At 38.6% G+C, this 14,497-nt stretch overlaps 1 protein-coding gene across 3 annotated transcripts in view; it reads left to right on the top strand.

Annotated features, from left to right (window-relative positions):
* Window positions 1–11,089, top strand: part of LOC311095324 (transcription factor COE3) — a 105,478-nt gene extending 94,389 nt beyond the window's left edge. For 2 of the 3 annotated variants that reach the window (XM_084133794.1, XM_084133793.1), the window contains exons 12-16: window positions 797–862; window positions 1,653–1,827; window positions 4,596–4,778; window positions 7,122–7,211; window positions 8,401–11,089. In XM_084133794.1, the coding sequence (XP_083989920.1) occupies window positions 797–862; window positions 1,653–1,827; window positions 4,596–4,778; window positions 7,122–7,211; window positions 8,401–8,432 (546 nt within the window). In that variant the 3' untranslated portion in view covers window positions 8,433–11,089. The remainder of the gene's footprint in view (window positions 1–796; window positions 863–1,652; window positions 1,828–4,595; window positions 4,779–7,121; window positions 7,212–8,400) is intronic. The other variant, XM_084133795.1, reaches the window with a different exon arrangement.
* Window positions 11,090–14,497: the final 3,408 nt, after the last annotated feature.

Here is a 14,497-nt window from a genome sequence, read left to right as displayed (position 1 = left end):
TGGAGTAATGATGCTGAAAATTTATATATATTTTTTTTATTTCTGTACTATAACATATACTGATGAGCTCATGAAAACTAATATCAATTAGAAATGGCAGAACTTCTTGTGACAAGGTAAATAGATAAAGCCAATGTGTTGTTCAAAAGTGATTTGATGTTTCCACCAGTGAAGTGGAAAGGAGGTGCACTGGGGGTGAAGACAACATGTAGAAGAGAAAATGTATAGAAGTTAATTAAGTCCAGATGGAGCAGAAGCCGTTGTAAAGTGCTCATGTCCTCTCTTGGTTTCGGTTCTCTCAGTGAGACCAGAATGGAGTCTGTGGGCCGGTGGAAACGTGTGACTTACACAGGAACACTACAGGATAACACGCACAAACACACACAGTCACACACGCCGTGTGAAGAATGACAGTGGAGCATATGTGTAGTCTGAAAGGATCGCAGCCCTGGATCACTGCTTGTGTGATTTGGCACAGGTTGAGTGTGTGTATTTGTGTGTACGTGTATGTGTGTGTGTTTGTGTGACAGGTTGGTGTAAATGAGATTCCGACAGCTTCTTTTTCTGTCCGCCTCATCACATGTTTTGTTTCTCTTTTTGAGCATGGCTTGCTTATATATATATAATAAATAACTTTGGGAAAACTTGAAACATAAAGAACATGATTTATTTATTTTATATAATTATATATTTTTTTATGGTGCTCATTTTAGCTGTGCGGTATTGTTTATGTTTTGAAATGCAAACAGTGCTGATTTCCAGTGTGTAAACTCTGTGTGTTTGTGTGTGTTATTAGGAGGTACTGCTGAAGAGAGCCGCAGACCTGGTGGAGGCGCTGTATGGGATGCCTCATAACAATCAGGTATGAAAATCACAAGAAAGTCCATGATATTATATGGAGTTAGCTGATTTATATGTTGTGTGTGTGTAAATAATCAGTACTTTTTAAATATTTAGAATATTTAGATTTTAAATATATATATATATATATATAAATAATAATTAATTTGTGTTTTTATATATAATTATTATAAATAATTATATTAAGAACACATTATATTATTATGTATTTTTATGAAAAATTAAATATTCTTTAAATAATGAATACTATTTAAATATTTTGTAATTTTTATAGTTATATTTAAGACATATTTATTAATAATATTATTATTAGGAATAATTCATATAATGTGTATTTATATAGAATTATTTATAATAATGTTTGATGTGAAATATAGTATAAAATAAAGCGTTACCAATTTATCACAAATTTTATAATTTTAATAATAATAATAATAATAATTTATGTAACTACTTATATAATTTATGTAAATATTTATATAACTTTAAATTTCGGTAAGCTACATGAATTATAATTTTATAATTATTATAGTTTTTAAAAAATTATAATAATTATAAAAAAATATTGCTGATCTATTTATCATGCTAAAATATTATTCAATTAATAATAATAATAATAATAAATCTTTTTTTTTTCATTAACATTTTTTATTCAAGAGCATTATTATTTTCTTTTATACTTTTTGCTATGGTTGGAGCCACCATTTAATTTAATATCTTGAAACCCATTTCAACCCTTTCTCTCTCTCTCTCTCTCTCTCTCTCTCTCTCTCTCTCTCTGTATTGGTCAGGAGATCATTTTAAAGCGCGCTGCAGACCTGACGGAGGCGCTGTACAGCGTGCCGCGGAGCCATAACCAGTTGCCCTCGCTGACAGGCTCCAGCGCTCACTCAGGCATGATGGGAGTTAACTCTTTCAGCAGCCAGCTCGCCGTCAACATCTCTGAGGCCTCACAGGGAGACCAAGGTCAGTGTGTGTGTTGACATGCAGTATTTAAGTCCCGAATCACACATGCACTTCAAAAACTTGTATGTGCGGCTGTCAGTCTAATCAGATTTACTGCATACATCAATATTATATTATTTGTTTTATTTCCATATCATTGAACATGAAGCCTCGTTTGACGGTGGTACTTAATTTACTCACAGTTCAAGGGGCATGCTTAATTGTGTTAATATTTTTATCGCACTATTTTCTTTCGAATTAATTTGTCTAATGTGTTGCGTTGACAGCCGTACAAAGTGTTTGACTGGTTCTGATTGAAACATGATTTCATGATTTCACGAAACTCAAAGCTACTTGACAAACTCAACACTTAAATTCCGTCACACAGTCTGTCAGTCCGTGTCTGGATCTGTTCATCTGTCTTTTGGTGAGCTTCACACCCAAACACAGCCCCGGACCAGCAGCACTGCACATGACGATCACATGGCTGTGTTTTGGCAGGCCTGTCACCCACAGCACTCAAAACTGCCACTCACACTCACCTGCCCATAAAAACGTCACGTTCATCAGTGTGAGTCTGTGTGTGTGTGTGTACACACTCCATGTCACTCCTGAGAGAAGTGTGAGCCACAGGCTGTGAACGAGCCGAGAGACTCAGAATGACAGCGCTACAAGAATCAAACACGTTATTTGCAAATGCAAACGCAGTATATGAGCACAGCATGCATGCACTTCGGTATGTCTGTGTATTAAAACCAAGATTATAAGCAAGTAGCAATTACAGGTTTACAATTCTGAGAGATGGCAAACACTTAGCGTTCATAAAGCAACGTCATAAAGCATGATGTTTCTCGAGCATCAAATCAGCATATTAGAATGATTTCTGAAGGATCATGTGACACTGAAGATTCAGCTTTGATATCACATGAAAATTACATTTTAAAATACATTCACAGTTATTTTAAATTGTAATAATTTTATAATATTAGCTGACTGCTAAAGCATGGTGTCAACATCAAGGTCATGAGTTTGATTCCACATAAATGGATCAAATGTATGCATGATTGGTTAAAGTTGCTTAAAAAGCCACTAAAATCTCTAAGAAGTTGTTTAAAACATCTGAATTATGTCATTTCTGCACTACTAGTGTCAATAAACAGAACTGCAATTTTTTTGGACTTGCATGCGTGCATCTCATGCCCTGTGTGTGAGCATTTCCATGCACAAGTGTTTTCAATATCGCAGCGCCGAGCCATGTTTCTCTTCACCCACCAGCTCTGACACTCACAGACAGGAAGTGGGAATGGATGTGAGATGAACAGATCACTCTCCTTATATCAGAGAGAGAGAGAGAGAGAGAGAGAGAGAGACACACACAGGAAGACAGAAGCACTCTCTCTCCCTTGACACTCTCTGCTTTCCCTCCTGCTAGCACTCATCCCGTTCTCCTCTCGTCTGTTTTCCTCATTCACGCAGGAAAGGAACACCTACAGGAATCCATGAGGTCATGGGAAAGGGCCGTTAGCCATTATAAAAATATTGCATTTCATACTTCATGCTCGTATGCAGTGAAACTTCAGCAGGATTTAATTCGGTTAGCCTGCTGCTTTTTCTCGTTCATCCATCAAACTAATTATTGTTTCAAGTTCTAATTAAGTTGCAAACTGATTTACAGAATACAGCACCTCTTTCATGCGGCTTATCAACCCACGTAGGTAACAGTTTATTTAGGGAAGTTTTTAGATTAATGAACATTGGCTCTCTGCTAACGAATGATATTTGTGTCTTATGACGCAGTTACAGTATGTTGCCGCTCATGTGACTACGACATGTTAAAGGGCTGTGGATCTGTTTTCACGATTTTCTGAATTTATTACTTGTTTTCCAGTTTAAAACTAGAAACTTGCTTTTCTTACTAAATTGAATTGAAATTCATTCCAAATTTAGGGTCAGTAAAAAGAAAAAGAAAATTATTGATCAAAGTGACAGTAAAGACATTTGCAATGTTACAAAAATATTATATTTTAAATGAGTGCTGGTTTCTCAAAAATATTAAGCAGCACAACCAGTTTTTAAAATTTCAGCATCAAATCAGCATATTAGAATGATTTCTGAAGGATCATGTGACACTGAAGACTGGAGTAATGATGCTGAAAATTCAGCTTCGCTGTTACAGGAATAAATTACACAAACTTGTTAGAAAAGTGAAATCATAATCAACCACCCCTTTAAAAGAATATGACCTTAGAAAGTTTGAAAGTTGAAACAATAGAACGTTGCTTAAAATGGGGGGAAAACTTGGGCGGAAAGCAGTCTACTCTCTACCATATCATATCATTTTTTTCATTTAATTTTTTTATTCATTCAGTTTTGAACTCCTCTGCTTCCTCATCCTAGGTGGTTACTAGGGTTTTTACTTGCTGTCAAAAAAAGCACTCTCTCAAGTCTCGGTGATCTCCATGTCTCTCAGTATGGCTCTGCTCCTGTCTCTTACCGTCCGCCAAAACACTGCTGCTTATGGGAACATAGACAAAGTTTTATTTGACTGTACTGAGTGCTTTCTTAACAGCGGTCGGATATCTTGTTGGTAAATGTTCTCACACTTACCAATGTTTTCCACCCACCAGAAACACAAACCCAACATGTCACAGACACACATTAGTCCAACTGCAACATCTACAAATCACATCAAGCGTCTTAATAAGCAAACTCAGAATAAATCCCAGGGCTGACATGGTTCATATTTGAAGAGTGTCCTCCTTAACCTGTCGCTGTGTCTTACATTCCAGGTTACTCTCGTAACTCAAACAGCGTGTCTCCTCGCGGGTACGTGCCGACCTCCACACCTCAGCAGGCCAACTACAACACCATCACCTCCACCATGAACGGATACGGAGCTGGAATGACCAACTTGGGCGTCCCTGGATCCCCGAGTTTCCTCAACGGATCCGCCGCCAACTCTCCTTACGCAAGTGAGTGTCCTGTTGGTCAGCTAACAGATCCTGGAATTCCTGCTGAAAAGACCAGTGTATTGGACTTCTTAACTAGTTTAACCAGCAAGACTTTTCGCTTTCAGTTAGCCTCACTAGCTAGGCTACACTCTTAAAAATAAAGGTTCCAAAAGGGGGTTTGTGTGTACAATTTTGTGTTCCAACCCATTGTGGGTTCCGAAAGAACCTTTGAGTAGACAGTTCTTTTCTTAAGGCCCGTTCACACCTATAATGATCAACATTTCTGTTTATTAGCGTTCAGTGCAGTTATGTCATCTGCCGCTTTAAATGCTCGAGTGCTTTAAAGTCAGGTGGAGTCCAATTCGCAGTCAATTGGCTGTTTTTAATCATTCATCAGCTTGAAAAAAACGTTCTGAAAATGATTCCAATAATATTGTTCCTCAGTGTCATTATCGTTATAGCTGTGGTGTGGACTTCCCTGTTATATGGCAATGATTATTAAAACTTTATACAGGGTTCGCACAAAGTCCTTGATGTGTTTGAATTTAGCTTTTAGAAATTTAACGCATGCAATACCTGGAAAATCGTCTTGTTTTGTTAAAAAGTGCTTGACATTGAAAAGGAATGTATGTATGAGGTTTGTATACCTGAGAACAAATACACATTTTGGAAATGGCATTAAATTTAATTCAGCGATATGCACTATATTCTCCATATGCAGTGGTCAAACCACCCTAATTTGACTGAAAAGCAACCAACCACAGCTCACTTTTTTTTTTTAAGGCCGGGTTAAAAACAAAGAACTGCACTTTTGTGCAGGAATGGTTTAACTGGGAAACTTGAAAAGATAAATGTTTAATTTGAATGATGTATTTTGGAGGTATTAGCAATAAGAGAAAATTAATTTCAGGAGTTTGAATTCTTGCAATGAAGAAGTTTAGTTTTAGTTTTGATCGCAGTCTTTAGTCTGAAGAACATTTTAATAATCCGAAGAACCTTTTTCCACTATAAAGAACTTTTTGTGTAATGGATATTCTATGCATGATCTACATGGAACCATCAATACCAATAAAGAACCTTTATTTTTTTAAGAGTGTAGACTGACTCATCAGGTACAAACCAGCCAGGATATGTTAGATACTCTACTAATTGTTTCAGCAGGGTTGTTGTTAACTCATCAGTGTATGTTTAGGATTCTGAATGGTTGTCTAAATTCAAGTGTTGAGAGTCTAAAAAGTTTGTGATTTTGGATATCACAACAGGCATGTTTGGTCACAACTCTGCCAGCGTCTTAATTCTAATCTGAAATGCTAAGGTTGTTTGTTTGTCTGCGTGTTCTGTGAGGGAAAGGTTATTGTCTGTCTGCTGTTCCATGCACTGTGAAAGTCTCCATCCGAACTAACTCCACGAACACTCATATTTTTTCATCTCCTTTCATGTCTAACACATTAACGACTCCTCCATGCCTCTCACTCACTCCGTCACACGCTCGCTTTCTCGCTGCGGTCAGGATAGTGAGCTTTCTGTCACTTTCATGTAAATACGTCTGCTGCTGCTATATTTTTTTTTTGGGGGGGGGGGGAATCACAATGCTGGGGGCCTGACAATTACAAATGAGGTTTATATACTGAAGACTGTTCATATATTCGATATATAGCAGCTGTATTTTGTGTGATTGGCACTTGTTTGGCAGGCCGAGCTTTGCACAAAGCTGTTTCGGGGCAGGTTTGCTTTCCATTCATTATAAAAATGGGAAACAAGTTGGCAGGGGTTTTCAATTGGAATTTCATTGAAGGAAATTCATTGTGGGTTTTACTCCAGTTTGGTGAGAAAGCTCAAGCTTTCTGCTCAAGATTCAGCGCCAAGACCATTGGCTTTTATTACCTGTCTTTCTCTCAAAGCATGCAGATGACCGCATATTAGATGTCCTGATAATACCGTCTATTGGAATGCTTAATGTGTCAATAAAAGAAAGCAGCTCTCATGTTGATGCTCCTGCAAAAGTGTGGTTTGGCAGTCAAATGTGGACTACATTGACATAAATACTCTTCAAGAGTTGTAAGTTATGGATCAACTTTGCAATGCAGGTGTAGCACACGGTTTCATTCCCATAATACCTCACTCTGCCATAGCCCCTCCCCTTCAATTAACCCTCTAACAATCGGCATGACCCACCTCATAAATCTCATCTTTGTGTGTGCGGGTGTGTGTGTGTCTCTGTGTGTGTGTCTGTTTCAGTCACCCCCTCCAGTCCTCTATTGGAGCACCATGCCTCCTCTTCCTCCTCCTCTTCATGCATCCCTACTTCCATCTCTCTGTCTGCGGGCCCTTTCTCATTCTCTCCTGTCCATATGATCTCTGCAGTCAAACAGAAGAGCGCCTTCGCGCCTGTCGTCCGGCCACAGACCTCCCCGCCCCCCACCTGCACCAGCACCAATGGGAGCAGCCTACAGGGTGAGCACCCCACCCCTCTCCTGACTCTGAGCCAATCAGGAAACAAGACCCTCCTCTAGAATGTGTCAACAACAAAAAAATGGCACAAAATTTTTGAGGACAAAGTTGATCCATAACTTTCTACTTTTTACTTAGATTGGTTGCATTTACAGCAATAAATAAATAAATAATGTTTTAGTTTTTCATGCAGGTGGTGATGTCTGTTGGGGGCAAATTAGTGTAAAATAGTATCAAAATTACTTCAGAGTTGCATGGAGTCAATAACTTATTCATAAAAGATCACTTCTCATGTTACTTGCATGTTATGAGGCCAAAAACTTTCTTATATTCTCAAAATGTTACAATATGACTGCAGATCAGTTTGTACTAAGGAAACTCTTAACTTTAAACTGTTAAACTGTAGAAATGTTAGCTTAGCTAAAAAATATTACACACTCCAGACTGACTGTGGAATGAGCTGCACCATTGACCCGTAATAACCATAATTTTATGGTTCAAATAGGTCATACACTGCAAAAAAAAAAATATATATATAACTAATGATTTTCTTTCCCATTACAAATATCTAAACATTCTTAAATCAAGATACTTTTTCTTGGGAAGAAAAATGACTTGTGATATTAAGTCTTGCCGCCTTAGAAATTGACAAAAAATGTGTGTGTTTTTTTCCTGCTTAAAATAATAATAAATATCTGCCAATGAATGGGGTTGGCATTGAGATTTTTTTTCTGACCCCATTGGCAGATCATTGTTCTTGTTTTAAACATAAACTCACTTAATTTTGATAAATTGGTTTCACAGACAGGACTTAGACTAAGCCAGGACTAGGTGTTAGTTAAATTAGGACATTTAATTATATTTTATAAACGTGCCTTAGAAAAAAAACATTACTGGTGTGCATCCTGAGACAAAACAATGGCACTGACATTTTAAGATCATTCAGTGCAAGTTGTTTTCTGTTAAGGCGGCTCAAACACGCATTTTAGTCTGGGACTAGCTTAAGCCTTGTCTGTGAAACTGGGCTTTAATATCCTAAGTCAAATCTATCTTGATTTAACAATGTTTGGATGTTTGTACTAAAAAACAAGTCATTTTTTTTGCTGTGTATATCCGAGTCAAGTAGATAATACTTGTTATTTGAACCGTCTCTATTTTTGTCGACTAACCTCTTGTTGTTGTTCTCTTCCAGCTATGGCGGGTCTGATTGTCCCTCCCATGTGAAGAGGAACCTGATCTTCCTCTAAGGCTTCATTGAGCCCACAACAAACTCACTGGCTCACCAAATCTGTCTGCCACTCCCTTATTGAACATCACCAGTCCTACGAGGAGCTGCCCGAAAAGAACATCTACACCTGGATCACTAAAAAATATATATATATATATGAATGTCCCATGTCCTGAAATGTCAATAGATGTGTTTGTTTTGCCCCTCTAAGACTTCATCCTTGGAGACTCTGAGAACGCCGTACCGGGTGGCATTTCGAGCAGGACAATAAAAGCTGGATAATATCGCAATGTGAACGAGAAGCCGAGGTTTTGATACGTCCACGACCGTAGGGGCTTCTTTGCATGGCTGATGTTGTCTATAGACTGGTTCCTCTCTGTTCGTTTCATATTGTATGTCTGTCCTGTTTCCACTGTGAGAAGAGAGACGCCACTCATCCAGATGGGACTGCCACAGCTCAAAACGCCAGTCGAAAACGGTTCATTCCTATTTACAAAATGCAACGTCTCTGGTTTTTAACATCAAGCTGATTTTATCCCCTTCCGCTTTTGTTTTAAATCATCAGAGTGGTGCACAAAGACGAAATGATCCCAGACTGAAAACCGTGATATTTAGCAATGATCAGGATGATGGATGTCAGCCGTTTTTCCTCATACTGTTTATGTAGTTCCAGTGTAGTTCCAGGTGTGTGGATAGGTAGATTTAAGCCAGGAATGCTTTCTGCAGTTTTAATCACATTTAGGTACCAGACTTATTGTTGAACTTCTTATTGTGCTTTTTTGTATGTATTTATAAAGTTCGTTTCGGGATTTCTTTGGTGAGTTAGGCCTGAATAATAGTATCAAATATCTGTCAACACATTTGATGTCTTAATACCTTTTAGATATTGTAAAAAGAGTGAAAAATAAAAGGGATTACACTTTTTTTGTAAAAACAAAAACAACAATGACAAAAAAAAAGAGGTCTGGACATGACCAGGACACCTGTTTTTTTTAAAGCAGGGTGTAAAACTTCACCACTTTTGTAAAAAAAACAACAAAAAAACAAATCGACAAAATTTTTTTCAATCGTATATTTAATGTTTTCTTTTTGCTAAAAGCATTTGTGTTCTTGTTCCTCCTCTTGTCTTGTGTGTTCTTGTGAAACGTGTATGATCATAGTTATTTCCTAATGCACTATTTTTGTTGGGGCACTTACAAGAGCTATGTATCTTAGCAAGCAGAAGAAAATAATAATGATAATAAAAAAGAACAAAAAAAGAGAAAACCTTATACAAATATGCACCAGTATGTTTTCAGATGATTTTTTTGGGATTACTCTTTGCTTTGGTCATTATAGCTGAAATCGTTCATCATGTGATTTTGTTGATGTTTCTAAAATGTTTCCATAATACTTCTCTGTCCTTCTTGAGGTTTATTTTACATTAGATATTCGTTGTTTCGCCACACCTCGTCGACTGGTGAAATGTCAACATTTCTATGCTGTCATATCTAATGTGCCACATGATTATTGTATCACATGTCCAGAAATGGACAGTATCAGAGAAGCCTAAACCTGTTGAAACGGAGCACATTTTGACGTGGAACCATTCAGTGAGGTCAGTGTGGCTAGTGATATTGTTACTGTTGTTGCGCACACATGCACAAGTTATGCAATCTGTATTTAAATGCAAATCGCTATCCACATTTCAGTGGATGAGCTGCGAAATTAAATATTGGAAGGAGATATAATGATGCCTTAAAATAGGATGTGCTCCAACATTCCAAATCAAAAATCAAGAAAAAAGTCTGTGATATGATACATTAAAAATGGCAATTTTCTCAGTAGAGAATGGCAAAAGTCTCAGTAGAGAAAATGTGGAAAATCATTGAGGAAATATGACATAGGTGATCAACATATTGCAGGTTATCATCTTCATGAAGGTGGTTTCTTTGGTTGGACACGACCAAATATCACTAACTGTGAGCACTTGAAAACGACGTCAAATTTTAATATTCCAGTCATGGTTTTTTCCTATTTTCTTGAAGTATGTGAAGATATGTGTTTGCAAAGATGATATGTGAAAGAAATAGTGGTTTCTGAAGACCTCTTTTAATTTCACAGGTGACCTAATTACTTCATATTCGTCCTTTTGGGGTTTAGACATAAATGGGGTAAAGAAAATACAATTTGACAGTGCCCTATTATACTACAACAGCTGAATTCAATCTCAAAGTTCACATGAAAACATCTCAGAGATCCAGCTTGGCTGGACACAGTCAAACGCACACACATACACACACACACACACGTCCATCCATTTCACCCATGCATTGAGTTTCCTAATAGCTTGTGAAAGGTTTTTTGTCATAGATGTAGAGAGCTGGCTTCTGCCTTCTTTCTCAAACCCTGTTTTCTTTGGAAATGTTGAACTCAAAGTGAAATGAAGAAAGGTACTGCATCTTTGTGAAATATGAAATATTATATCAAAATATATCAAAGCACAATGTTTAATTAATGTCTTTAGAATTCAGATAGGGAGATGTATTCTACTTTCCTTTTTTCTCTCTGACCATGCTGTAAATAAATGCATGTTTTTTTCAGATTTTTTTTCCCTGTGATCCCGTGCTTTTTGTACAGAAACAGAAAAATAAAGATTACATTTGGCTTGAAAGCATTTTGTTAAGCGTCTTTATAACGTGAAAAGCACAGCCTCTTTTTCACTTTCACAATGTTTTAAAACATCAACAGTCCATCGAGTTATAAAAGTCACTTTTTATGCTGTGCTTCTCAGCATGGGGTGGACCATCTCAGGCCAGAAATCTCCAGCTCCGCTCCAAACTTCACAGCGAGGCTCATCCTTCCAAGGTTTCGACCTTTTGGTCTGCTCCGCCTGCCAGCACTGCTCAGTTGATGGGATATATTTTTGAAACCTTATCCAAAGACCACATTCAATTTTTTTTCCAAGAGTTTTGGCCCTCAAACCCAACGCGCTGAACCTGCATAAAGACACATTGACCCATGCAGATCAGAATCAATCATTCCTGAAATCACTCCAGCGCAGTAATTTTCCTGAGCTCTGCTTGGATAGGACAGAATGAGGGAGATATTCAGAACGTGATTTGTGTTCATGTCAAGGAAATATCTGAGACATGAAGCTGGTGGCCTTTTGATTACCTCTAGAGTTTGACAGTCTCACAAATTGCACAGTCGACACTGGCTAGTTTACAGCATGTCTGTCTACACCTAAAGTCAGTCTTACTAGCTATCCACTATATCTCAGAGCAGAAGTTTAAAGGAAAAGTAGCAGAGAGTACACAGTGCAAAAAAAGATTCATTTGGCAGTGTTTTTAAGTATAAATCCAACTAAATGTAAAGGTTTATGCTTGCAATGAAATAAGAAAAAAAAATATTTGTACACATTTACATGTATTGGTGGCTTCAATGCATGTGTACAAGGGAGAACCGTCATGTTAATGTGAGCATGCTCAGTGTAACTGCATCAACGTGTGTTTTTGCTCATCTACAGTAAAGAGTCAGCAGCCGGACATTTGAAGTCTTGTATCTTTATCTTCTGGGTCCTCACAGCCTTTGATGCCATTGGGCAGCAGAGCTTGTTTCAAAGCTTTAACTCATAAACAGGAAATCTGCCTGGTATCTCCAGAACGTGTGGGAGTATCAGAGCTCCGTCTATCTCCCAGTCCATGCTGCCGAGACCAGACTCCACAACCCTGAATGAGCACGTCTCCAGCACTACCATGACCCTGCTATTGTTGCTCAATGAATATCCACTTGTCTGTTTGTGAGTGGGAGAATGTCGTTCCTCAAAGATCCAAGGCTGCTATCAGTGTTTGAGTTTTCCCATGGAGAGTTTTGTGTTTCACTGCCATCCATACGTCAGCCCTACGATAACAGTTCCACGCTTCCAATACCTCCACAAAGAAATGACTGGTGCAGCCAAATGGCGGACATCTTGTGTAATACGATTTCGGCAATCCAATAAGATCACAAATCACAATGTACGACATGGATGTAATAAACTTGGGAACAACATGTATGCAGACTGTACAATGATGAAACCTATTGAATCGTAGGCTACGACGCAAGTTAGAATTGAAGAATAAAAGGTAATCAGCAAGCGCTAGTGGGAAACAAATAGAGCAAGATGAATCGCACTTTGGCAATTGTGTTTTTTAATGTGCGCTAAAAAAAAGAAGCAGCGAAAGAGGAGAATATGGACACGGTCTTGGCTAGGGAAAAGAGGCCAACTTGGCAAGCGAATTTTGCAAATGGAGCTTGAAGTAAGTAGTTTAAAGTTTTGCCGCAGTGTCGCATTGATCAATACACCATTTTATGTTGTATTTTTATTGGCTAGTCAGTAGACGTAGGTCATAGCAGCAAACACACTTGAGATTATCATGCTTTCTGAAACTGTCAGAAAAATATCGCAGGCTCTCTTTGGTCGCAAGGTCGTGACAATGGCCATCTTTGAATTGCTCTCAATGTACGACATAGGACCAACTTTTTGGAGCCACGACCACAGAAAAATCACTGAGATTGGTCAAATTTCATCTGGGACAGCTCAAAATCGTACAATGTGTACCAGGCATAAAGGGGAAACATTTAGAGCTGGCTTGTCAAAGCTTGACCACCAGCCACACCTGACAGTTTTAGGGCAAGACTCCCGTTTCATATTCTTGTTTGATGGACATTTCAGAAGAAAAATGGGGCTTTAGTTGAATATGAAAACAAGTAAAGAATTTGTGGTAAGTGAGTGAGAGACACTGGTTTGTTTTTGTTTCTCATTACCCTAAAAGAATAGCTCGCTCAAAAAAGTCATCGTTCAACAAAATAATATATTCAGTTAAGAAGTAGAAATACAAATGAGTGTGTGTGAGAAAACATTTGACTGATAATGTACCTTTTTCATGTTGTTCCCCAATGTGCCTTTAATATGTACAAATAATACAAGAAATAGTTCTCAAAGACTTCCTTTCCAGGTGTGTGGGTGAGTCAGAGAACCCAATGCCATGATGTCACTCCTCAAGTACGGCCCATCTGTGTATCAGCCACCCTGACAAGTAAGGAATGGCCGTGCTTCCTGTGTCCTGATGATGTCATAGTGACAGTGCAGGCCCGCCGTTGCTTTTGCGAGGGGTTGGGCAGCAGTAAAACAGGCCCAGAGGACTGACAGGGAACTGTAAGTCATCTTAAACAGGAAGTGCATGAGGCCTCAGCCTATGATGACATAGGATCCCTCCACCAACTCTGCACAGTTCACAAGGTGCATAAATCACCCGTGCAAAAGTTCACCTCCAGCCAGGGAAGCCACGATCGCTGAAGGAGCTCTGGAAAGATCACATCGGCCCATCAAAACCATGTGTTGCGCTATGGTCGGCCCTCGTCTGAAGGAGAACCTATTTAGGCGTATCTCCCGCTGTTGGTTGCGGTTCCCTCCCGGATTTGACGATTGTGTTACAGCGTGGCACAAGCAAATGGCCTCTGCAGGTGTGAGTTATTGAGAAGTGATCCATCATTCTTGTCAAAGCCAATCTCGGTTTTGATCGTGAGATACGTTTAAATGTTTGTTAGGGCTACTAGCAAAGAGAATTCCATACGGGGCAAGAATGGGAAAGATCTCACGCCGACATCCATGGGTCACGCGGTGATCTAACGTAAGAGGAATTGACGTGGTTTGATTCAGTTGATGTGCGTTTGCTTATAAAGTGAGACATGCATTGCTGAACACTTGTTACTTGCTCTTCCTCCACCTGTCATTGAGTATGACAAGTGTTACCGGATGGCTCTCGATGAACACTGCTTTAAAGATGCATGTCTTTCACAGCCGAGGTTGCTGCAAAAATCACCTGTCAGAATAACTGTTCAAACCAAATCAGTTTGCCGTTATAGAGGAGAAAATCTCACTTTAATTAAGAGGCTTATAACTGCGTGTGACCGCAGCGGCGTTTCTTCCCAGTTAGTCCCTCCTTCCTGTCATCACCTCCGCCTAAAACCACACCTCATTCTCTCACCACGATCTCTCCATTTTGAAACCGCTCGCTGTATTCAGCTGAAGAAATAT

The sequence above is a fragment of the Abramis brama genome, assembly GCF_963993115.1.
Source record: "Abramis brama genome assembly, chromosome: 13".
Taxonomy (NCBI): domain Eukaryota; kingdom Metazoa; phylum Chordata; class Actinopteri; order Cypriniformes; family Leuciscidae; genus Abramis; species Abramis brama.
This window is presented reverse-complemented; position numbering and strand designations above follow the sequence as displayed.